At 46.4% G+C, this 26,424-nt stretch overlaps 2 protein-coding genes across 4 annotated transcripts; one reads left to right on the forward strand and one right to left on the reverse strand.

The window, feature by feature from the left end:
* Positions 1-1,840: 1,840 nt before the first annotated feature.
* On the reverse strand, positions 1,841-17,355 carry LOC118795697 (run domain Beclin-1-interacting and cysteine-rich domain-containing protein-like). Of its 3 annotated transcripts, XM_036554378.1 has the most exons (22): positions 17,116-17,355; positions 14,135-14,288; positions 13,396-13,479; positions 13,097-13,256; positions 12,654-12,760; positions 12,131-12,281; positions 10,650-11,033; positions 10,338-10,385; positions 9,669-9,764; positions 9,278-9,390; positions 8,925-9,117; positions 8,424-8,528; positions 7,507-7,581; positions 6,893-6,959; positions 6,548-6,680; positions 6,092-6,237; positions 5,280-5,344; positions 4,681-4,919; positions 4,343-4,404; positions 4,105-4,258; positions 3,885-3,978; positions 1,841-3,534 (listed from the first exon to the last, which is right to left on the reverse strand). In XM_036554378.1, the coding sequence occupies exons 1-22, from the start codon at positions 17,181-17,183 to the stop codon at positions 3,383-3,385; spliced, it is 2,850 nt and encodes a 949-aa protein (XP_036410271.1). In that variant the 5' UTR covers positions 17,184-17,355; the 3' UTR covers positions 1,841-3,382. The 3 variants fall into 3 exon arrangements, with proteins under 3 accessions (XP_036410271.1, XP_036410272.1, XP_036410273.1); XM_036554379.1 differs by lacking the exon at positions 10,338-10,385; XM_036554380.1 differs by lacking the exon at positions 7,507-7,581.
* A 145-nt stretch (positions 17,356-17,500) lies between these two features.
* On the forward strand, positions 17,501-22,231 carry LOC118795912 (UAP56-interacting factor-like). The gene is made up of 9 exons (XM_036554700.1): positions 17,501-17,694; positions 18,137-18,271; positions 18,767-18,924; positions 19,574-19,707; positions 19,960-20,032; positions 20,184-20,239; positions 20,471-20,545; positions 20,802-20,928; positions 21,545-22,231. Exons 1-9 carry the CDS (start codon positions 17,592-17,594, stop codon positions 21,641-21,643), a joined length of 960 nt encoding a protein of 319 aa, XP_036410593.1. The 5' UTR covers positions 17,501-17,591; the 3' UTR covers positions 21,644-22,231.
* The last annotated feature ends 4,193 nt before the right edge of the window (positions 22,232-26,424 follow it).

Raw genomic sequence — 26,424 nt, forward strand, 5'->3', positions numbered from 1 at the left:
GCTGTGTTTTGTAACACACCACATGTGCAGTACAACCACGGTTTTGTAACAGTACTTTTGACGAGGAACAATTCCGCGCAAAGCCAGCGCAGATTCGATAACGTTTACGTCATGTGTAATACACTCATTACATTAAATAACATTCCATAAAGATGAATTAATCTGGATTAAGATAAAGTCTTTAATAGGGCTACTGTCTCGTTAGATTCTTATATGCTTATACGCCACAGGTAATTAAGACGCGACAATGAGCGCAGAATTGATCCCCGCTAACTCATCTTAAAAAAAAAAAAAAAAAAAAAAAAAAAAGGTGGCGCGTGGATTTGACGACCTGCAGAGGCTCACGGTTAATGAAGTACATTTACTTAACGTATGGCTTTACATAATACTGTTACCGAAGATAGACGACGGCATATCATCTCTCCATTGTATACTAATAACAAAGCATCAGGCGTCAGAGGGCGATCGCTGGGAAGTTGCAATTGGTGTCGACATGTATTTTCTGCTTCTGCGAAGATTATATGTGATTGTATCAATTCGTCATAGTTAAGTCACACAACTGCCTACTTTTTCTTTGAATAAAGGCTAATTATGTCATTAGTTAATTAGCTAGCAAATAGCTGGCAAATTCCAGGGGCTTAAGGAAGACAATTACCTAACAGTCTTCATGAACAACTGATTACATTACATTTCCAGTGCAGTAGGATTAAATCGCCTGGAATAACATGATTTAGTTGTTTACTAGTACACCCCTACAAGTTAAACAAATTAAGGCATGTCTCATTAACAGTAGCGATAGTGTACGGACTGTCCTTTCGCTTTTCAGATGCATTCATCTCCCTCCGGCTCTGATGGTGATTGGTGTAATGGAGACCATCTTCATCACCAGCATCCTCTGCAGCACCAACCGCTACCCTAACATGCCTCACTTAGTCTGTGTCATTATTGTACTGCGTTATCTAGCCTGTCTTGCCTGCTTGGTCCAGGAACCCAGCAAGAATCACCATCACCCTTAACCCTACCACTCTAGGCAACAGTGAGACTGTCAGGCTGTCCATGTGACCGACATATGAGAATTGGCTCATGGTTGGAGGGTTGAAAACACAATGTGATTCTTTTTCTGATCATTGAAAAGGTTCACCTCATTATGCTTCCCTCAACACTGATACTACCTTCACTGGTCACCAAGCATCTCACAACCCACACCGCCCATATACAGATGCACAAATCATACCCGAAGACTAACAGAGCAATATTTTATTATCAATATTCTTATTACAATTTACAGAAATAATTTACAATAATATTCAGGACGGTTTCTTGATAGTGCACTTCATCTTAACAAAAAAAGGCAGCAGAGTCAGTGAGGACAATGTGAATACACAAGGTTAGGGGAAACTCAGCAGGGCAGACAGGAGAACTGACAGCCACTGGTTTTAAATACTAAATACAGTGTTTCATAAGCAGCAATAGCAAAGTGTGAACCCCACCCTTAAGGGTCATACAGATTTGGTTTGCCCACCTCCATCCCGTCTCAGTGGTCTGGTCTGCAGGTTCAGTTTTCTGTCTATTAGCTATACTCAAGTCTGAACAACCAGTGCTCAGAGAGCAAGAGCAAAGGGTCAGCTCAGGAAGGGTTAAAGGGTGAAAAGGACGTTTCAGCATGAATTCAGTTTTCTAATGGGAGTCTCTCCCTCTCTCTGTCTCATGCACACACACACACACACACACACACACACACACACACACACACACACACACACACACGCACACACACACGCACACACACACACACACACACACACACACACACACTCACACACACACGCACACACACACACACACACACACACACTCACACCAAAATACCATACTGCTTCAATGGCACCCTACACACCACACCAACTCTCTCTCCATTTCACAATCAAAACCCCCTTAGGAACATTAAAAACAATCAATCCAACTGCACTGCACTGGAATCAGTGATGTGGTCCTATCCAGCACACACTCTATTAAAAAGGCTAACAGTGACAGTAACATTTGTGCTTTAAAGGTAACGATTTGGAAAAAGACAGTCTCATCAATGAAAATCTTGTCCAGACCTACTCTTGGTTTTCTTTCATTTGCGGTCATTATGTGAATCAACTGTCTCTCAGGGGCTTCTGACGTATAAAAAAATCATACACACAGCAGCCAGACACTGTCAGTTAAAAGGGCAAAATTCCATTTACAAAAGTGTCCACTAGAACACATGGTGGGAATGACATTTTAAGTAATGGGATTAGACGAAGTTATAATGAAAGGCAAAAGAACCTCAGACGGTTTGACGAACGCTCAGTCCCTATCGGGACCAGTAGCAAACACTGATAACGTTTCCCAACATCAACAAAACAAAATGCATCAACAGTCACCAACAGAACGACCCTCTGCATGAGAGCGCATGGACCATGCTACCCTCCCTAACTCATGGAGCTTTAACAAACCTGTGCAATGAAAATAAATAAGCAACATAACTTTTTCTGACAAAAATAGAGAAACAAACAGAAACAAAAGTGCACACGTAGGCTTGTGCAAAACATTCCACCGCCAACACTCTCCAGCAGACTCAAAGGCAAAACAGGCAGAGAATCTCCCAAAGTCTCTATAATTATATTTCTTTCTCTCTTACACACACGCACTCTGTCCTTCTCTCACACGCACACACACTCTCTCTCTCTGCCGGCCTGCATATCTTGGCCAAACTCGTACGGTCACCGTTTTGTCTTGGGTGATCCTGACACATGGTTCAATATAGCCTCTCCTCCCTCTTCCCACTCCTCTAAACTCCAAAAAGTGCCAGGCTGGAAGAATGAGAGACTCATTAGCAGGCTAAAAAAGGGCTTGCGTGGGGCTTGAGGTAGCAATATTACATCACGTAAGCATCTTAAAAGGAGAACCAATTGTCTCAGTTTTTTTTAATTAGCCACATTTTTTACATCCTGCTTATGAGTAATGTGTCCAGACCAGTATACCAATTAAATGGTGCCAAGCTGGAGACATAATAGCATAAAATAACTCACACTGCACCAGATCAGTAAAGCATTCACAAACACAAATATAGATCTAAATAGATGTATCTAAATTTATTTAAATATTTATCTTCTGAAATTTGGCATACTGAAAGCAAGCAGCTATTCCTTATGACAGCAAGTAATATTTCTACCACAAGCACCTTAAGCCCTTGAAGCCATCAAATTCCTAAAGCACGCTTTAGAGCAAGTGGGTAGACTTTCAGGTGTCCAGTGTTGGAGAGAAACGGACAGGGCTGTAGGCTAGGAGGGTTTCAGTTACTACAATCACTGTCGTATAGTGCAGACCCTCCCTTCTCTCCCTCTCTCCTTCCCTATGTGCTCCCTCCTCCTTCATCCTCCCCCTCGTCCTCCTGCTCCTCCATGTTCTTCCGGGCCAGCCTCTCTCTCCTCTCCGCCAGCCTCTGGCAGCGCGGACACTCCTTCCCTCCTTTGAAGCAGGTTCGATGATAGCACGCCTTACAGTCTGAAAGGGACAGAGAGAATGAGCTTGACAACACTGGAGCATGTCTATGGCCTTTATAACATCCACCCAAAAATCCTACGTGCCATCTTCTCTGCCTTTCATCTTCACATCTGCATTCAACCACCCTAGCTATATGGCATCTGAACTAGCTGTATTTGTGGACGAAGTTACATCACATTTTTCAGGATGTAGTGATATATGCTGAACACATCATTAGGTTTGGGTGCAAAGGCTTGTGATAAGGCAGCTAGTCTGCCATCTGAGGGAACGCCTCATCTCCCTAGAAGGGGGTTGGAGGAGGGGCATGCATGCGTGCCACTCACTCCTCCAGCTAGTTAGAGGGCGCTCACCTTCACAACGCTGGCACTTGTTCAGCTCGAAGGGGAAGATGATGTCTTTGTCATTTCCACAGAACTCGCACACAAATCCCTTTGCCTGGCAGAGCTGTCAAAGACATATTAGAGGCAAATGTGAATATGGAGGGTGCTAGCTCTCCTCACGTTGCCTAGCAAGCGTTAGGCCCCAAATGTTAGACCCCTCCATGTCTTTTTCACACGTGTGACTCCTCACCATGCAGCTGTCAACATGCACAGAACCAGAGCGTAGCAGCTCTCGTAGCCGGGGGGCCAGTTCGCCACGCCGTACCGCACCAAGGTCGTTCAGGGAGAAGAGGTGCAAGTCCTCAGTCAGGTGACCTGGGACGCTGTCAAACTGATCCAGCACCCTGCAAGCAAATCAGAGAAAGAATCAAAGTGGGCAGTACTACAATACCAAACAATCAGTGAAAAGTCATTTGAAAGGACCTTACTCATTAGCTAGGCGGCAAGTCTTGAACAGATTTTTCATATGGAATAACTGCACCCTCAGGACCTGAAACACAGAGAGGAGGTACCAGTTACCAATGAACAAGAGCGTTAACCTTCCCATAAACATTAGTCAATATTTGCATGCTTCTATACAGTACAAGTTTGTATGACACTTGTAGGCCTACATAAGTTCTTCCTGAATGCTTCATAAGCACCACAAACATGAATACTGCTTTTATGTGAAGTATCACCACGCGTCATAAATGACAAAACGGTAACACACCAAGTGGTTTACCTAGATTTGGATCTGTGTGTAATGTTTTGATGTCCCCAGTCTTACCCGCACAGTCTCCAGCGCCTTGACCTTCCTGTAGAGGCCGCTGTTGATGTCATTGAGGTTGAAGAGGGGGTCTCCGGCGATCTTGCCCAGCAGGTCTCTGGCGAAGTTGCTGACCGGGTACTTGCCGAAGTCCCACTTCCTCAGTACGCGGCCGGGCACCACGGCCTGGGCGTTCTCATGGCAGCACTGGCAGAAGTAGCGGCCGAGGTACTCGCAGTACCGCAGTCTCTTTATGTAGTCTGTACACGGGGAAACACACGGGTGGCGAGTTGGACATAGGGGTGGCAGTGTAGCACAGTGGTAAGGAGCAGGACTCGTAACCAAAATGTTGCCGTTCTATCACCCACTGCAGCACTGCTGTTGTACCCTTGGGCAAGGTACTAAATCCCAGAACTGCCTCAGTAAATATCCAGTAAAAAATAGTAAGGTATGTAAGTCACTCTGGATAAGAGCGTCTGCTAAATGCCAATAATGCAATGTAATGTAATATAGCTAAACGAAGGGTCAGGAATGTGCCACTATAATGAATAGTGGCATTCACCCTCTCCTGCTGTAGCTATCTGGCTGTCACTACACACATCAGCGTCTGCATCTCTCACCTGGGTCAATCCGGATCCCACAGCCAGCACACCGATAATTCTGCTTGGCCACTATCACCTTCCTCCTACAAAAAAAAAAAAGTGGAGAGAGGTCAATTAGAATCAAATGATCAATGGCAGCTGTAGACGACTTCCCTGAATCATCAGAATACATACTAGTGCAATTTCCAATATTTATAAAAATGCAAAAAAAAAAAAGTGGAGATACACAGTAACACATTGGGGTGCTCTGGTATTTGTGTACTGAGTAGAATAGATCGTGGAGCATCGTTGTATGGGCTTACAAAAAGGACAATACAAAAACTGATCATTGTCTGTGACCAAGTAATAAGAACAACCAGTTTAATTCTATTGTAAACACATTCTTTTGTTAGCTACATATTTGTTAAGTAGAAATAATATCTGTGGAAATTTTATATAGTATCTTATTTGATAAAAACAAATTCAGTTTTGCAAAGAAAGTGCTTGTTGTGTTTTTCACTTGTGTTTCTATTAATATTTAAGCCACTGACCACAGATATGTCTACAACGCAAAAAGTTATGTGCACCAAGTTCACTCCCTAACTGTGAAAACAGCACAGTTGCAAACTCACTCAATGGGGGGCAGTTAAGGGCACAATAAGCATTGCTTGTATTTGCCTCCTGTGGTATTGGGACATAACTCAATATGGCAGGTGGCGCACTCTTGGCGAGGATAGCAGGCCAACAAGGGAGCAGGGGGTAGACTGAGTCAGTCTAAGGAACATAAGGAGTGGACTCAGAGAGATTTCAGACTGGCTGGTTACTTTTTCTCCCCTCCTCCCATGACTCACTTAGGTGCGGGGTGGATGTTGAAGATGATCTGAGGCCGTGGCGGTGCCCACTCCAGGTTCCCTCGCACCCGAATCCGCAGCTTATAGATGTCCGCGTGCTCACCGTCGTCAGGGGAGATGGGCAGAGAATCTGGGATGGGCAGAAGCTTGGGGGCAAAAGAGGAAAAACACACGTTAGCATCACATGTAATTCAGTAAAATTTAACAGACAACAATAAATGCTCAGTTTATAGTCAAAGGCATTGTAACAATTTTGATAACAATAAAATAACACTATCAATACAATACAAAATAAAACAAGGTAACAATATTTGAATGAGTGAACATGGTGCAAACTCCCCATTCATTGGTCTAAACACCACGTGACACTACAGAGACAATTAATGACAAGTGTTTGTTTTGCACATAAAAGAGAACTGACATAGCCAGACTTTATTTTGTGAGAGCACCTCCTACCTTCTGAGGTGCGTCGTGCTCCGGGACCAGCCAGTCGAGCTCTGAGGCAGCAGGTAGCTGCATGCCCTCAAACTGCCTCAGCAGCCCCATGGCCACTGACTCGGCCGAGTTCGACTGCAGGAAAGAGTGGGAGCTGTACGAGACAAGGGGAACCTCCGTCACATGGGGAGAGGACACACAGACTCTCACGCTGCTGCCGAACATGCACTTCACCTGACTTACTGTAATAATGTAAAATCTATGGTGCAGGCATGGTGGCATTAAGGCAATACCAACTGAAGGGTTTAACGCTCGTGCATTCAAACCAAAGGCTGTTTCAGCAGTAAAATGGCCAGAAAAACTCACATTGACTCTGAGCTCAGGAACGACCGGGTGCTGCTGGAGCACGTGACACTGCGTTTGATATCTGCATCTGCAGGGGGACGGAAATACGGGAGGAAAGGCAGGAGAGAAAGTGGAGGAGAGCAAGAGAAGCGGATAGCATGTAAAGTGGTGAGTACCACAGTTGAGGCTCTTAATATGGATTTTTCTAAGGTGTAAGTACTAAAGCATGGAGTAACACTCAGACAAAACAAGACTGACCTCCACTAGCACAATGACACTACTTTGTGACAAGGGGTATGGAACCAAGAAAAATACAGGACTGTTTCTTAGGGAATCATAAACAATGGCACAACACAAAGCAGAGGCTGATGCAAAATTAAGAAAGACAAAAAATGATCACGTGAATGTGTGAATTAGACTCAAATGAACACTCCACTGCCGGTACTGCTCTACTGAGAAAGTTATGCGCGCACATACACAAGCTCTCATACACCCACTCTAGCAAGCTCTTTCGCATACACACTAGTTCAAGCTTAACACACAGCCTCTAAGAGCATACATAAGTCTTAGCACATAAGCCCCCGTCAGAAAACCCCACACACACCACCCTCCCAACCGTCCCTTTCCTTAGATACCTGAGAAAAGGGAGGCGAGTGACAGAGACAGTCCGTTCCGAGACATCACCATCAGGGACCCCCCCTCACTGTCATCTGAGAGACAAAGACGTCACTGAGGACACACTCAAACCGCCCCCACACACATCCTTACTGGGCAAGAACAGACACTTTAACAGCACGTTAGCTGAACAGTTGGACAGAGAGCCGGAGAGTGTGGCATCTCGCTGGCTGGCAGCCGCAGCACGCTCATTGACAAACGCATACACCCACACCCACACCAGTCCCTGTGTTCACAGCTCTTCCAGAAAATGCCTATTTCAGTTACAGTCATGGGGAGTCTGAGTCCTGGCATGTTTTACAACAAGCAGGCATTTGCAAAGATGCCACCAGTTACTGAAGACTTCAAACCTGATACAGATAAGAAAGTAGGGCTGTCATCTGTATATAGTCTGCACCTGGACTAGACTCTAATGAAACAGGAATGTCAGTTTCACTTCTGCCTCCAAAGAGCGATCCACAGCGTACTGTAGCCCCTCAGATCTCCAACTACCACTCACTACACACACTAGAACCCCACACCTGTCTGCCTTCTTCCCATCTCATCTTAGTCTACCATCAGCAACTGGCATCTAGCACCTTCATATAGAGGACAATACGACCACCGTCCATTGACGACTAATGCCTGTATCTATCCTTACTTCTCAGACCTGAAGTGGGCATGAACACATTAATGGTTACATTTAAGACATTTCAAAGGCTCACAGAATGGTTTTACAAAGGTTACATGCGATGGTATAAACATCACAACATGCTTTTGTTCAATCATGGATTGGCACATAAAGATGCAAACAGCAGCTGAATGGAGGACATTTTTTTACATGTAGAACAGGGAAACCATCGACAGTGCGGTGCTCTGTACCCCGCTGTCTCAATACCTTTCAGCTCGCACTCCTCCACCTCTTCCGCTGAGCCTGAGTCCGACAGGTGCAGGGAATTCTGGGAGCTTCGCCCGGACCCACCACTGTCTGTGGAATGGAAAGCTGCAAAATCACAAGAGACAAGAAACAGACTTCTTACGCAATCCCAAAGGGAGGTGAGAGATACATTACGTTACATTACATTATTGCAATTTAGCAGACGCTCTTATCCATAGCGACTTACCTAGGTAACAGTTTTTTCTGACAATATTATGCATTTACACAGCTGGATATTTACTGAGGCAACTGTAGATTAAGTACCTTGCCCAAGGGTACAGCAGCAGTGCCCCAGTGGGGAATCAAACCAGCAACTTTTCAGACACGAGTCCTGCTCCTTAACCACTATGCTACACTGCTTCCCCACATTGGGGAATAAGTGGGGGAAAACAAGAGCAGACAGAGAGCAGACAGAGGTCAGACACATCGCACGGGGGGGGGGGGGGGGGGGGGCGCTCTCACCACGCTGCGACGGGGCTCCGGGCTGCAGCCGGCTGCTGCGGATCTGCTGTCTGCGCAGACGAATCTTCTGCTTCAGCTGCTGGATCTCGCAGTCGCTGTCCTCGTCCTCCTCCTCCTCCCGCCGGCGCATGTTGCACTTCATCAGCTCGATGGCGGCGATCAGCGACTCCGAGATGCTGAAGTGCGCGTTCTCCTGCAGGGGCAAGCGGCGGAGACACACAACGCGTGAGGAAGGCCTCGGGTGTCACCGTTTCTCACGCCAGCAAAAGGCAGTGAATGTGGATCCAGCCCAGTTAGGTGCGCTGGGCTACTGCGCTGAGTCTGTCTGCAAGGTGATCAGGGCTCACTCTCACCTTCTCCAGATCCGCACAGCTGCCAAAGTCCTGCTCCGAGAGGTAGCTGATGAGGCTCTGACCCTCCGAGGGCCGGCGGAACATGCCGTCAGACACGCTGCTCCGGCAACCATCTGGAACCACGCATATACGCACACACACACACACACACACACACACACACACACACACATAAACATTACATTACAGGCATTTAGCAGACGCTCTTATCCAGCGACTTACATAGGTTACATTTTCAAATATTATCCATTACATCCATACAACTGGATATTAACTAAAGCAAATGTGGGTTAAGCACCTTGTCCAAGGGTACAGCAGTACTGCCCCAATTTAATCTATCATCCAATGAGAAGAGTGCTATGACTTTGGTGGGCTGGTTCTGTGTACTCACCCGACTCCATGTACAGCGAGCTGGTGGTGCTGGTGTCACTGCTCAGGGGGGAGAAAGCCCCACAATCCTTCGCTCTATACGTGTCACCGACGGACTCTGACACACACAAGATTTGAAGTCATTGTAAGTGAATTCTGTCCATGTTCACATCAATTATCCCAAAGCACAAATAGGAAAAACGTTTTATCTGAATTACATTCATGTTAAAAGAATAGTGTGTAAACCATTTGGCAATCATGTTCATGGAATTGCGCAATTGATGGGTGTACATAACAAGATGCGATCGATCCTTTAATGGATGAGGAATATGTCAAGGGGAAAAAAACTCAGTCACAAATGAACACAGTCATGGATCTGAAAGAAATGACAACTTTGCTGGTCCTGTGGTCTGGGCTAACAGGTCAACCTTCTCTTTATGACCAACCCCTGGTCTCTAACACTTAACATTCTTCTACCCCAAAACCCCACCCAGACCACACAGCCAAATAAACTTAAAATGGAAAAATAAATCATAACCACAGTATTACACCAGTACATGATAACAATACAGTGGCAAAATTAAATTATTAACAGGAAGGAGGGATGCGAGCTGCTGGGTGAAGAGTCATGCAAGGCGCTGAGGGGGATGGAGAGAGGAGGGAAAGTGCAGGGCGCCAGGGCACTGCCGACCTGCGACAGGATCCTCTATTATAACGGTGATGTTCCTGTGTCTCGCTCCTTCACGCGAGAGAGAGGGGGAGAGAGAGAGAGAGAGAAATAACAGATTACAGGGACAGAAAAGAGGGTTAGCGTGAGAGAGGGTTAGAGAGAGAACATTGGCAGAGAGTATAACAAAGAACCTTTTGCAGCAGCATACACGCTCTTCAGATACAAGCGTATACACGCACACGCACACGTACGTACACGTACGTACACACACACACACACACATACATGCATACACATACACACACCCGCACACACCCCCCTCCTCCTCCTCACCTTGGCTGTGCTTCTGTGCGATGCCCGTGTCAGACAACGACCGGGTGTGGCCCCTGCAGCCCCGGCCGGACCCACCCTGGCCCTCAGAGAAAGAAGAGCGGCGGGGCGTGGGCGGAGCCAGAGAGACCTGCCTGGCCACGGGCCCATCCTTCGGCTCGCTGCCCGTGGAGTTGCACGAGTCGCGGCGGCGCCTCTGCCCCAGGTTCCCGATGGCCAGGTACTCGGGCCCGTCGTCGAAATCGCCGTCGCCCGAGTCCACCCCGTTCCCCTGCACCAGGGATGACGGCTCTGACAGCTGGTTCTGGCGGACCCCCGTGGAGCCATTGGAGTCTGCCGAACCCTGTTCACTGGCTCCACACACCCAGGGGGCTCCAAGGGAGCTGCCTGAGAGGTACAGGATGATCAGGAGGACACAGTCAGTCAGGGCTGGTTTACTTGAATAAAAGTGTCTGCCAAATGAATAGATGTAAATGTTTACAGAATCAGCATTCATATCAACATCAGGACACTGTTTTCACATTTACTGAAAGATAACATCAAAAGATAGTACAATCCAAAAAAAAAAGTTGCGATACCTCTTACAACACCCCCCCCCCCCTCCCCCGCCAAACCACCAGTCCCCTCTTAATAGCAGTTATTTATATCCACACATGTTTGGACACAGTCATTCGCATTGTAAGTCAATTAATTTAAGGCCCTGTGTTGAATACTGGCAGCAGCGCTGAGCAGTTATGCTGTAGGTGGTGACAGAGAGGCACCAGTGGGAGAGTCTTTCACATACCGCCCCCACCAAGAGAACCTCTCCACAGAACTATAAAGCATCCGCCAATAACGGTGACAGACGGCAGACTGGGAAATGACACATAGCAAATATCACTGCCTAGTGTGGGAGGTGAGTTGTGGGTGAAGTACACTTCCAACTGTACATCAGGCTGACTAAGAGACAACAGCATCAAGGAGCCCATCATACATAGAGTCAGTGCACTATAAAAGGCTACCCTGGCAGATTTTAACATTTATGTGTAAGTGTCTGGGTGACATTGAGAATATGCCTCTTGCTACAATCTGCCAGAACTAATACTGTCCTTACTTCCACTTTCCATGTAAGAATGCCGTTCGTTGGAAACCGGCACGGTTGACAGACTGCTGAGCAGTATTTCCAAGTCGGTTCAGTGCAGACACGGTATCGCTTCCCTCATACACTTCTTTGCTCTCCCACAGAAAACAATGCTTCCCAGCTTCCACTTTTCCCATCCCTCTGTAGTACGGTGCTGCATGGTATGTTCAGAATGAAACGCTCCGTGCTCTCTATGTGACAGTATGTAGCGAAGGGCGAGAGCAGTCACCCCACCCGGCCTCGAACCCGGGTCTACGGGGTACCAACCCTGCGACTTTGACCGCGACGCCAAAGAGCCAGGCTCGTTGGTATGGCAGTCAGAGCGCATACTCAACCGTAGCGACGGCACTCCGTCACACAGTACCTGCGTGGCGCTCCCTGAGGGAGGTCTGGGAGGTGGTGAGCCGACGGGGCAGGGTGATGTGCTGGCCCATCCCGCCGCACCCTGCCCCCGGAAGCACACACAGGCTCTGGCTCTTCAGCAGGCCCAAAGGATGCTCCTTCAGGTGGGACAGCTGCGGAGTAAGAGTCACAGAGTGATGTCATGCTAGTATTACTGCTTGACAACGCAGACTTAGACAAAGAACAAGAACGCGATCGCTGATGGTTAAAGTGAAACCAGGGGACGCTCAGGGAGACTGACAGATAAGCAGGACAGACAGACAAAGAGAGATGATCATGATAGTAAAACTGGCTGACCAACAGATAAGAACGACGCAGAGAGAGAGACACAGCGAGACAGTGGGGAAGACAGACACACAGAAATAAAGAGGGGGACAGAGAAATATAGCGACTGCAGCAGCAGACAGAGAGCGGCAGTGAAAGACTGCGAGACAGAAAGTGAGACAGAAGCAGCGTGGGGCAGTGAGACTGGCAGGAAGGCAGACCTTGACCGTGTCCACAAGGGCCAGCAGCCTCGGGTTGTTTTGCTCCACAGCCTCCAGGCACTGGAACATGGCCGTCACATGGGGTTCGCTGAGAACAAACGCCTCATCTGAGGAACAGAGAGGAGGGGGTCAACACACACCGCCACACAAGGCAAGGACATTTAGGACATTGTGAGGAACTGACAGCTGAGACTGAACCAAGAGCAGCATGCTGCTCTGCACATCAGTTTTAAAGCCAGTAAAAGGGAGGAACATCTAACATGCTAATGCCTTTCCAACATGCGGCTCACTTTGGTGGCTCAAACAGGGGGCTAATGCACAGATGGGTCATAAAACAGGTAAATTCTCACTTTGAATTATGTGGATGATTGCTTTGCATTTGTGAGTTCTACGAACAACACAGACTTTTATATGCATCCCTAAGTCTAAGCAGAAAGCCTTACCATTGTAGTATTTTTGCACATGCGCCTGCTGTCTCAGCAGGGGCCTGAGCTGGATGGACAGACAGTGGACCTGCAGACTGTGCAGCAGCCAGCGCTCAGCCTTGTACCCCTCGCCCACAGTCTGGGCCCCACCGCAGACCACTGGCTCCAGCTTGTTGAACTGTAATCAGAACACACACATGCTCAGGTTAGGAGAAGCGATCAGAACACACACGAACACGTTCAAACACGTTTGCTGAATACCGTTTTAGCACTCGTAAAGCTATGAGCTAATCAGACACTAGTCATTCATACTGTACCTGTTCCACATGGGGCGCCAGCTGGGGGCTGATGTAGCGCACACACCACACAAAGGGCCAGTAGTCCTTCTGTTTACAAAACACCTGCAACAGGAAGCAATCTGTATTACACAGTCCAATAGTACAGCACTGCCACACCCTGCAAATCTACAGCTGTCACATACTGCAACACTGCAGTTAACCATCCCTCACTGCAGCCCTACAGCTAACTGTCACATACTGCAACACTGCAGCTAACCATCCCTTACTGCAACACTGCAGCTAACTGTCATTCACTGCAGTACTACAGCTAACTGTTACATATTGCAACACTACACCCAAGTGTTACATACTGCAACATGACAGCTACCTGTCACTCACTGCAACACCGCAGTTTACTGTCATTCACTGCAGTACTGCAGCTAACTGTTACACACTGCAGCAGAACAGGTCAGTAACAAACTGTAAGACCACAGGGCACTGTTGGATGCTGTGATGCTGCATGTTGCAAACTCAGACTGACAAACTGCAGGTCACTGCAACATGCACTGAAAAACATGAGGTCACAGACATGCACTGCTACACTACCGATCAGCACTGCAAACTGCAAAACTACAGGGTCACTTTCACATACGGCAACATTAAAGGTCATTTACTCTGTCTCATCACACGCTGGGCACTAATATGAGAATAATCTACATTAGCACCCATGGCTGAAACCGCCTTGCCCCAGCCACACCCCCCCTGGTGCCCGCTGTACCTGCTCGTGCTTCAGGCCGTGGCTCAGGATGTTGTTCATGTCTTTGTGGAGGCGCTGGAGGCCCCCGTAGCGGGACCACACGTTGGGATTGTTGGTGGACAGCAGCCCCTCAACCGTGGTCTTCAGATTGGACAACAGCTTCCAGTGCTCCCGCCTAGGAAAGAGGAGGGAGGGGGAGTGGGAGGGGCACAGGGCCGATTACAGGCAGAGTCAGTGACAGGGCATGACATCACCAATGGGACAGTAGGAGTGGAAAACATTCAGTCTTAAAGCTCATTCCTCTCCATCCCCCCAAAAAAACACGCCAAAACATCTTAGACTGTCAAGCACTGTGAAGAAGTGACGATAGTCATACCATCTTTTACCATACAAAATAATTCCAAGGTTTTCCTCGTTGGCTCGAGACAGCAGACAACCCCGAAATAGCATGCATACTGTCCTAGAACACACACGTACACACGCCTACATTGGACACGTGAGAGGAATCCTTATCTAGGATCCAGGACAACACAGCAGGGACCAAAGGGTAATGAACAAGCCATTTAAGGCACTAATTTAAGCAGTAATATGGGAGCCTATCCGTTTAAGTGAAGCAAATATTTTCTCCCAGAAAAGAAGCAGGCCAATGTTGTAGAGGAATCATGAAGGAGAGACAAAAATTTTAAACTACGGCAAGTGGTTGGTGTGCAGTACAGATATTTGTGTTTTTCTGCTGAAAAAGTACTTTCAATGCATTAACAATGTTACATTCATGACATCAGCAGCCTCTTTCAGTGTGCTAAAAGATCTGCTCTATCCTTTGTCACGAGTTCCCTGAGTGTTCAAATCAAATCACACTCAAAAGTACCAGAGGGCTAAACACGGGGTGGAAACTCAGATAAACACACAGACAAACACATTCCTCCTCTAGCAGCAGTGTGCACAGTGCCTGGTGGACAGAGAGGGCCAGCAGGGGCACACAGTGAGAGGGGAGAGAGATAAAAGCATCTCACTGACATGGGAGGTGTGCAGGGCCTGACATGAACAAATGGATGTGCTCACTAAGCAACTGAAAAAAGAGGCCCAGGGACATCCTACATATACCCCTTTCTACTGCAGAGCTGAAACCAGGGCAGTATGGCCTGGAGGCAAAGATGGCCAACCCAGTACAGAATGATTACTCTGTCATTGCATTACATGCAAGCAAAGCCATAACACTTGCCATCACACTTCTTCTGGCTTCTGTGCAGACAGACATGACTGCCTGGTGTTTGTCTGCAGTCCAAGGATGAGAACTTCCCCAAGGAAAAGCAGAGGCTCCATATTACTATAATTGCTTGATTAGCGTGATCTGCCATGGCAGACATTATGCTTATGTATTCAGATTTTAACACCAATGCTGATGGCAAGAACGCAGCCCACAGCACACCTGCTGCTGAGCAAGCCAGCATCAGTAACGCTACCAAGCTTAACTGAAAGGAGTCAGCACAAAAATAAAGTTTTGGAAAAACATGAGGGCCCTGAGCGAGCCCTGCGTGCGCGCACACACACACACACACACATACACACACACACACACACACACACAAGTAAACCTGTCTTTATGATAATGCATGCAGTGCTGAAGTAGAGATCTTGAATCTTGAATCAATACTACTGTTGGTCCATTTTCATGTTCAAGGGTGTGTGTGGGTGCTATAATATGAATCCATATCCATATCCTTTGGGAGTGCTGATCAGATCCAGTTCAGCCAACTTTAAAAAAAAAAAAAAAAAAAAAACACTCTTCCAATCTGCTTGTTTGCTATATAGCAGGTAGGCCTACACAGTGCATCCAGATGATGAAGTGTCCACATGTCTCCCTAATGTACCAAACTGAATGCCTGTATTGAGGGATTATATAAACCAATGTGAAATTCTAACGCACGTGGATATGGCCACATAAAAGAACAAGGCGGTTTCACAGAAAGTAGCACGTATTTCACTACAAGCGTTTAGTTCAATTTAAAAATACATCACATGAATATTATCCCTTATGCAAGTCTTTTCAAACAATCAGCTATACCCTAGATGTGTGTATTTTTAAGTAATTTAATAACGTTAATCCTCGGGTTATGGCTAAACCCTGCAACACCTGCAACCCACTTGTTACATGAAACGAATGGATACGTAATGACGTTATTAGGTGTGTATTACTAGTCAGTGGTAGCTACCTTCAATGACACTGCAACACACTGTCGCTTGCTAGCTAACGGGATTATTCTGGCAAACTGAGCAAGTGCTAAGGAATCCACGAAGCTAGGCGACTGCTAGGCATCCACGAAGGCGAAGCAAACAACGAACTCACACGCAAAGATGTTCTGTTGTGCTAAATTGGGCACACCCACAGGTCTTGCTAGCGGGTGATAAAGCATTGATAGCGAGAAGCGGACACAGTCGCCCCCGTAGCTAGTAGTTGGTTTCATGACTTACAGGAAGTAAACGGATCAGTGAAATGAGTCACAAAAAGCAGACCACCTGAGTAATTAGCTATGAAGATACATAGGTCCACAAACAGGGCAAATAACAGGCCAGCTATCATAGCTAACGTTAACTATTCTAGCTACTTTCAGCGATCACTCAGACTTGAAACTGATACCTACCCAACCACATATAAATGTCTTTTTAGCTAACCTGTCTAGCAAGCATATGTGTATTGTAACGTGTGCTAGTCATTTACTTAAACACCTTACAGACTGAATATAGATTAGCTAGCCAGTCTGTTCGCTAGCTAGCAAGCTAACCGAGCTAATGGGCTGACCCCCCACCATGATCTAGCTACATTCCGTGAAATAGCGAGCTGGTTGGCTAGCTGTCTACACACTAATGCTTCTTTGAAACACACACAAACGGCATTATTAGCTAGAAAGCTGTTAGTTAGCAGTAAACCCACTAACAGACCGGCTATCAACATAAACAGCTTACAGCGTTACAGCGTAAACACATGAACAGGCTCTAGTTACCTGCGTTCCCCGGCCTCTGCCTCTGTGATCTCCATGACTGACGGGCCCCCCGATACCTCACACGACATAGAGGGGGAACCGAATGTCAGCTCCCCCGTTCCTTCTTCAACAGCGCCCGGTCACCGTGGTTTGGCGTTGCCACCGCGGCGTACCTTCGTCCCTTCAAAACTGCGTCTCGCTTTCGGTCTCGCCGTACTGCTGCGTAGATTCCCTGCAGTTTCCCGAGCTGTCAAATCAGGATGCAACCTCCAACGATTCTCAAAAGCCCCACCTCCTCCGCCTTCCCTCTTCCTCTTTTCGAAAAAGACTACAATACCCTCCTCTATCTTCAATCCAGTTTTGCTGACAGCGCATGCGTGGGCCGAACAACGTCAATAGATGGGGATAGCTGGCTAACTAGTGAATGGAGTGAGAGAACACACTGCACTTCAGAGTATTTTTGACCCAGAATTTCACACACGCGTCCGATACAGAACATGAGCGGCGTCGGGTACAAGTCTGGTGGCGGGCCGATTTTACGGAAGGGCGCTGGAAGCGGGGGCAGCGCCGAGGGACTCGATAAAATCGACATGTCGTTAGGTAAGGCCGCACGGTGCAGGGAGCTCCGTTGTCGGGCTGCTCTGTCCAAGTGCCTCGCACACAGGGAAACACAACCGAGGGTTAAGGCAGCCCTTGTGCAGTAGCTGGCTTTAATAAAGTGTGATGCAGTAGTTGGGATCTTGAACACTACTGATGCAACAGCGACAAGCTCTGGACTTTCTTGACAGAAAGAACTCCAACATACGTTGAATAGTTTTGATAAATAACTGTAAGCTCTCATAGTGCCGCAACGTCGCTGGATAGCACTGTAAGCAGGCTAGCATTAGTCAAGATTGGCTTTTTACATAGCTACTGCTGATGTGGAACTGTCTAACACTGTACTTTACGTGACTACGCCTAAACACAATTCGACTTATTCCCACAAGCTGTTTTTTTGATGTCAGCCACACCTCTGTTGACCGTACGTTTTACTCTTTCTCAGATGATATAATACGCTTGAACAGAAGAGAGCAGCAGACGCAGCGGCCGGTCAAGGGAAACAGAAAGACACGTGTGAATGGCCGTTTCTCCCAGGGACGGAGAGTTGGGCCCCGGGCTGGTGGTCCCTCTCAGAGAGGTATTGACGCATTTTACTCGGCATTAATTGCATTATTTGTTTCTCAGGCATTCTCGTCTAGGTCGTGTTTCATAGCTTACATTTTTCAAATTATGTTGATAAAGTAGCAGTCTTGCTCAAGGGGAAAAACAGCAGTGTCCCTCTTTTAGAACCTGCAGCCTAATTCTTATAAACTAAGCTCCCTTTCCAATATGACACAGTGCCACAAGAACATCCATAACAATTTGCTGAGAATAGAGCATTTAATAATTCAGTAGTTATTTTGTAGATCCTTTGCTGATTAGCATGTTAGTAATTACAGCCATGCCTGGCCTTTTCTCACCTCACGGTCCGGTTTCATCATTTGACGTCATGAAATGACGAGGTGGATGTGTGACAGGCAGTGAGAAACTAGAGCCTTGTTGTGCAGATCTAAAGCAGGCATTCCAATGGGGTGTGATGTTCACGTCACTGTTCTTGCTGGTCGACTGTTTACGCCTGACTTTTTTTTTTTAGCAGGTGCGGGTGTGGCCAGGCTGGGTGTCCGTGGACGAAAGATGCCCCCTCCGGTGGGTCGTCGCCGGGGTCAAGGGGTCATCACAGGTCTGGCAGCGCGCAGGTCGGCCACACTGCGCAAGGGAATCAGCCCACTGAACCGGCCTGCTGTGTCCCAGGTACAGACAGGCCCAGCGGTGCAGTACATGCACTCATTAAAGCAACATGCACAACTTGCTCTGAGTAATGTTGTGTTGCCTGTACAAGCAAGGCCTATGGTGCCTGCGTCTGTAGCTCTCTGTAGGTATGGGATGCAGTGACAGTATTTACCACCAGAGGTCACTTAAATCAATTGGCCAAGGGTCTCCAATCTATGTTTGAGGGGCAGAGGGATACACAGTATATACTGTGTCGGTGTGATACTCTGTTGTCAAACTCTGTTTGATACTGTTTGGCGGAAGGTCAAGCTTTGACTTTGTATCAGTTTGATGTGAGGAGAGAAGAATTTAGGTTAGAACCCGTGATGTATTTTTATGTATAAATTTTGGGCTGTGCTTGTCTTGTCCAAGGATGTCTGGTTTGTATTTTTGCCCCTGATCCTCTGTACTTGTCATAAGTGAGCAAGGCCAATAAAGCCTTCCTGCGCGTCTGTGGAATGTCTCAACGCTGGCCTCCTGGTTTGGGAGCCGATGAGAAAATGCTAGAATCAGCTGGTGTGTGAGCTCTGCAGCCTTGCTTTTGTTTTGGAGAGGACTGTTTGAGTGTCCTCAACGTACAGATAAAGACTCCGTGTCCCCTCCTGATCCCACTCCTTCCTGCCTCCCCCAGAAACCACGGCCGCTGCTGCAGCGCAGGCCTGCGCAGTTCAGGCAGGCGGACGTCCAGAGGAGGCAGTTCAGGCAGGCGGATGCGCAGAGCGGCCAGACCGCGATGGTGCGCAGGCCCGTGCAGCTGCGCAGACGGTGAGAGAGAGAGCGCACGCCGGCATTCCACAGTTTCCTAGTGTTGAGTGTGCATGCTGGTAGCAGGTGTGCGGTGCTGCTGCGATCTCTGTGATGGATGTGTTAATGCAGGCAACACAGTGCTGTGCAGTCTGGCTCCCCTGTCTGCACAGCCCTGTCCACTATCTGTTACCGCAGCTTTGTTGGTTTTGTGGACATGCTGAGTCTCAGCCCACATTGCTGTCTGCTCACGGTCGCCGCTTCTGTCTGCAGGAACGCGCCCCCCGTCCAGCAGACCCAGAAGGAGGCTCGCCAGGCCACCTTCCTCTTCCGCAGGGGCCTCAAGGTATCCCCCCTCCCTTCTTCTCTCCCCTCTCCCAGCACCCTGGCATGTGGAAGCCATAAACTTGCGGCAGCTCTGAAATGGAATGTGTCCTGTCTGCAGAAAGTGTAACAGTATCCTCTCTTCTCTGTTCTGCCACTTCTCCACACCAAAGGTCCAAACCCAAGTGCAGAACCCCACCCCACAACCAGCAGCACACAGGACGCGCCCGTAAGTCTTTTTCTTTTAAATTGTGTACAGAAACGGGGAACTCCTCTGGAGATCTGGTGTTGTTTATAAGTAATAGATGCCTGTCATAGGGTATTCTTTTCTTTCCCAGAGCACATGGAATGCATTATGGCCATCACAGCTTCTGTGTCCTTCATTCCCCCTTGCATAGATGATTGACTTAGAATGTTTAGCAAATGTTTTGTCTTATTATGATGCTTTCCTCTCCACTAGGTGGCGGACTTCAACAACAAGTAGCGGCATCCTGACTGTCTCCATTGATAATCCGACTGCCAGGACACAGCCAGAGTGAGTGTCACAGATCCACACAAACAGGCTCATGCACACAAAATCACACACACGCAAGCACAGAATTAGACGACAGTTATGACCAGGAGATTAAGTACAGCTGGCTTGGTCGGCTGGAAGCTGCAGTTACATAATCAGTTACATTTTTTTTTCTGGAAAAGTCGCGGTTGAAATGCGGACCAAGCAGGCGCCTCGATGTTATACAATGGGTGTTTTGCGGCATGTTCCCATGAAATGCGGTTCTGTTTTTTCCTAGGCCCCCCCGAGCCTGGTCACTGCACCCACCAGTAACACCCCCGTTGACCATGAAGCAGGAAGATGAAGAGCGAAAACCGCCAAAAGGGGTGCCGCTGCAGTTTGACATCAACAGTGTGGGCAAGCAGGTGACTGCTCTGTGTGTCTGCTAGGACTGCACTGTACCTACTGCTCTGTCCCAGCTCTAGGACTGTACCATTTCCGCTGTTCTGTCTCTGCTTCAGGACTGTACCATTTCAGCTGTTCTGTCTCTGCTTCAGGACTGTACCATTTCCGCTGTTCTGTCTCTGCTTCAGGACTGTACCATTTCAGCTGTTCTGTCTCTGCTTCAGGACTGTACCATTTCCGCTGCTCTTTCTCTGTTTCAGGACTGTACCATTCCTGTTTTTCTGTCCTTATTTTAGGGCTGTATCATTTCTGCTGCTCTGTCCCTACTTTAGGACAGTGCCGTTCCACTGGCGCGTTTTAGCTTCGAGTTTTGGTTTTGTCTGTGTCCTCTTTGTTGTGTCTGTGTGTTTGTGTAGGAGCAAATGTGAGAATAGACTAGAAATGTTGACCTCAGAGTCAATGTCCAGCATACAAGCTACCAACCCCATTGTACTATGGATGTGTCCACATTAGCACCACAAGAGGGCAGGCTTTCTCTATTTTTGTAACATTTTGTTAATTTGCATGAAGACTGCTAACATTTCTTCAAAGATGTCACCGTTGCCTTGGTGCCCTCTCTCTTTCTTCCTTTGTCAGACCGCGATGACCCTGAACGAAAGATTCCGCATCTTGAAAGACCAGCGCGTGGCGGCTGCGCAGAGCAGCAAAGGCAGCCGATTCGTCACCGTGGGTTAACCGCAGACCCGGACAGCCAATGACAGAGAGAGAGGAGGACAGCGCTCGCTGGACTGATGTGTCCCAACCACAAAAACATGCACACAGACGCACTCACACCTGGGAAGAGGCGGAACAACTCGGGATGTGAGCGCAGTCATTTCCACGCAAGCCCAGCAGGTATCCTTGGAGGACGAGAGAACAGTGACCTGAGAAGAGACTGTGCTACCCTTCGGATCTCCAAGGACGTGGGTGAGCATTCACCGTGAGGAAGGCTACCTGTTTTTTTTTTTTCATTATTATTATTTTATTTTTTACTGTTCTAATGATCAATGTTGGTATTGCATTCAGCTCTTTTGTGTTGTATTCAGGTTTTCAGGGCTGATTTGAAATTTTTTAGAGGGGGATGGCATCAGGAAGGCCTCTTTGTGGGAGGGGTTTTTTTTTATTTTTTTTAAAAAGAGGTGACACTGAGCCAGAAAAGTGAACTGAATCTTCTGTTGCTGAGTAGACAGGAGCGGTCTAAGTTATTTAGGTTTTTTTTGATAGAAAATAGTTTTTAAAAAAATGTTGTGTTTGTTTTATAAGAATGTTTCAAATAAACATCAATATGGCACATTGTAATCCCTGGTGTTCATTTATATGCTTATTATATCCATTTAGAGTCAGAACTGTTTTGTTTAAGTGATTTGAGGAGTGTTCGAATTGAGACATTTTCATTCAGAAGCATAAATGCGACTTTCAACATTAGCTCACTTAACAGCCAGAATATTAGGTTACCATCAGTTTTTTTCTGTTAGTTACAACAACATTAAAATATAAAATAGCTTTAATATGAATGTCTCTTTGCATACATGACACACATCAGTGATCAGCATGTTGGAGTCACACGTCTTGACCAATCAGTGGAGAATGCACATTCCAAAACGAAAATCAACGGCTTGTCTATGGAGCGCAGCCAATCAAATGGACCATTTTCCTAAAACCATCTGCATCATGTGACTATCTTTGTAGTTAGGCTCACATTGATGTGGATGCCATCTTTGTTGTGGTTGCCAGCTTTAGCAACAACAAAAATGTTCTACTTCAGTCTGTAATCAAACATGTCTAATATCAGAGGAATCTGTGCAAGCAGTCTGTTACACACACGCAGCTCTCCGTGACTGCCGCACAGCTGTTTCCAGAACAGCGCTGGGTCGTGAACGTGCCCCCATGGGTGAGTTTGTTAGGCCAAAAAATTGTGCGCTGCACATTAGGTTGTGACTTTGTGGAGCAGCTTATAGTCTGAGGAACCAAGGACAGTTTTATTGGTCGAATGCACGGCTGGTATAAAAAGAACCATGTTGGAGCCAGACACACATGCACCCCTCAGTGTCAAGGATAAGGCACCTTTATTACGACCGATGGTTCTCTTTTGGTGATTGTGCGCTTGGTGTTGCATCAATCATAGAGTGTCTTTTGCTTTTGCATTGGATTATAAACAACATGTACGTTGCGCACAAAGTGGGCTGCAATGCGTGTTTCTATAGCCCGATTCCACACGAGTAGCGGTTATATTAATAGTAATTGTTCTGCTTTTTGAATTTTTTCGCTGTGTCAGTAGTTGAATTTGTGCAATGCCTACCTTATATATTTAGATACGTGACTGCTGGCATGAAATGCCGTGTGGGGCAAAGTAATTTCCCTATGACACATATTTTGTCTTCACGCAACACTTTTCACGTTTCAACTTGCTGCTAACAGCCACTGGTACGTTAAGGTGAATGCATTACGTTGGAATTCTGCCAGAGTGCAAATGAGAATCAAAAATAAAACCTGTTTCAAATGCTCTTTTTCCTATAGGTGGAATCAAAATAGTTTTGACCTACATACCCAGGTTATTTTAGTTTTTAGCAGCATGATTTTATGGGCTTTGACATTCCCCTTACACAGACTCATATGGGCTTATATATTTTACCCTTTTTGTGCTGCAGATACCGTAACACACAATGGCAAGTTCCTCTGGAAAACTGGTGAGCTTGTTTCCGTGCAAGCAAATGCTTTTGGAGAAAATGTGTCTGCTGTCAGTAAGCAAGTCACACTCCATGTGTGCATTTAATTTTGGGGCAACACATCAGCACGCTTGAAGGGCAAGGACATCGGTTTTATCATTTGCTGTAGCTGTTGTTTTATGCTAGTGTAACTTTGAATGTATCTGGGATGTCCTACATGAAGGCAGCTCATGCGACAATCAAATTGACATGGACGTCTCACAGTCTCAAGTGCCACATCTCATAGGCAATAGCCATTAATGCTAGAGCTGGCCCAATCAGTACCTGCAAACCTTTCTTTTTATCTTGGGTTTCTACAGACCCTAGTAAGTCTGGGATTACTGAATGAATTGTGCACAAGAGGGCAGTAATGTCTGTTCTGTATCTCCATTCCACATATCAGTAGCAGTTATGCTCATAGTGATTGTTCTGCTTTTGGAATTTTCACCATCAGTAGAATTTGTGTAGTGGCCATTGTATATATTTAGACACGTGACTGCCAGCGCAATACACTAACTTGCTGCCAACAACCCCTGGTTTTTTGAGGTGAATGTATTGTGTTGGAACTCTGCCAAAGTGCAAATGAGATTCATAAGTAATACCTGTTTTAAACACTCTTTGCAATAGGTGGAATCATAATGCAAATCTTCTCAAGTGACATACAGTACATACCCAGATTATTTATGTTTATGATAGCATGATCTTAAAGGCTTTGACACTCCCTTTATACGGTATATGGGATTATATGTTTTACCCTTTTTTGTGCTATGGATACAGTAACACACAATGGCTGATATGAAAGTGAGTTCCTTTCAGGAAAACTGCTGAACTTTTTTCAATGCAAGCAAATGCTGTTGAAGAAAATGTCTCTGCTGTCGGTAAACAAGTCACACATCGTCTGTGTGTTTAATTTTGGAGCATCATGTCAACATGCTTAAAGGACAAGGTTGTTGTAACATTTCAATCAGCTCATGCGGCTTACTTTTGTAATTTTAGAATGAATATATCTGGGACAGCAGCTCACACATGAATCAAACTGGCAAGAATATTTCACAGACCCAAGGACCAGATCCAATACGCAACCACCATTAATGCTGGAGCTGCCCCAATCTGTACCTGCAAAAGTTTCACTTCACCTTGGGGTCCTACACACTTTGGTGAATCTGGGATCACTTCCTATACTTCCTATGCCTCTTCTCCTCAAATGTTTTGGATGTGTGCTCTGGCATGTGAAATCTGCATTTGCATCACCCACGGGGGTGGCACGTTAAAAGGTGGAAAAGGTTACTTCTGTGTAAACTCACTGACAAATGCAAAGGTATTATGCAAATGCAATGAAACGTGCCTTGTCAGACAGCCAAGGCATTTGCCTAGTTTGTATTGCACAGGAGGAATGCACTCCTAAGGTAGGAGCCGCGTGTTTTAACCCTGGTCTCTGCTGCGCTGCAGTACAAGGAACTTGGACAGAGAGACCTATATATCCACAGTGACAGTAGGCGAGTTAGACCGGATCAGGTGACTGACATCACAGGTTGATTCACAACCTGTCTTTTGTCTCGCAGGCTTCTCTTTTATTTGTCTCTCCTGAGCTCAGAGGTGCCAGCCTCGCCCCTTTCCGAATCACTGTGACGGCTTTCCCATAACATCATCCTGGGCGAATGCGTCATCTGGCCGGATGTCTCTCCTCTGACCTATTTGTGTGAATCCAGGTGGAACAGCCGGCCTACCTGCTTAAATGGCTCTACACACGTCTTATCAAAGTTGGATAATACATTTGATAATGCTATATCTAATGTTTTCAGGAATAAAACATTTGCTGTCTACTTGGATTTGCTCTCTTGCTTTTGTGTATAACCTCTTTTTTAACCGATACTAATACTTTTTGAAGCATCAATTAAGTATAAGATTCATATAAATGATTACATTACATTACAGGCAATTAGCAGAAGTTCTTATCTAGAGCAACTTACATAGGTAGCAGTTTATATGAGTTATCCATTTATACAGCTGTAGTTACTGAGGCAATTCTGGGATGGGTACCTTGCTCAAAGGTACAACAGCAGTGCCCCATCAAGGAATCAAGCCAGCAAACTTTTAGATACGAGTCCTGCTCCTTACCACTGTGCTACGCTGCTTGAAGCGTAGATTTTTTCAGGATGTTTTTTTTGTTGGTGGTTGATCACTGTTCCAGGCAGTGCATGAGAGTACGTGTGAGACGCTCTACTTTTCCTGTGCCTGCGTTTCATGATTCACCCTGGGTTACACACACCTTTCTTTGGAAGACGTGATGGCATGAGTTGTCAGTTTTAATGCTACGCATTTTTTTAAAATTTATCTTAGGACAAAATATTATAACCTCTTCTTGCGCTGAATGTTTTTGTTCAGATTTAACATGAATGAATATATATGGAAGGCATGGTTTATGGAGTCACAATGAACACAAAAGACATACCGTACCTCCCATTACAGCCTGTACGGCATTTGTGCTTTTATGAACAGATGCATTAACACAAATTAGTCAACGCAGCCAAAAAACCACATTTGGAATCTGAATGTTGCATTTATTAAATACAATAAAATTTGCAATGTAACAAAACTTTTTATCTGCATATGAAATTCAAAACACCATTTAAATGAACAAAAAGATGGCTCACTTCATTTTCTCTGACTAATGCGCACAACACTTAGGGCCTCCTCCTCCCTCACGGCCAGCTCTTCGTTCTCCGTCTTTTTTCTATCGACATTGTTCACAGACTACTTTTATGTTACAAT

Source organism: Megalops cyprinoides, chromosome 20 (assembly GCF_013368585.1).
Source record: "Megalops cyprinoides isolate fMegCyp1 chromosome 20, fMegCyp1.pri, whole genome shotgun sequence".
NCBI lineage: Eukaryota > Metazoa > Chordata > Actinopteri > Elopiformes > Megalopidae > Megalops > Megalops cyprinoides.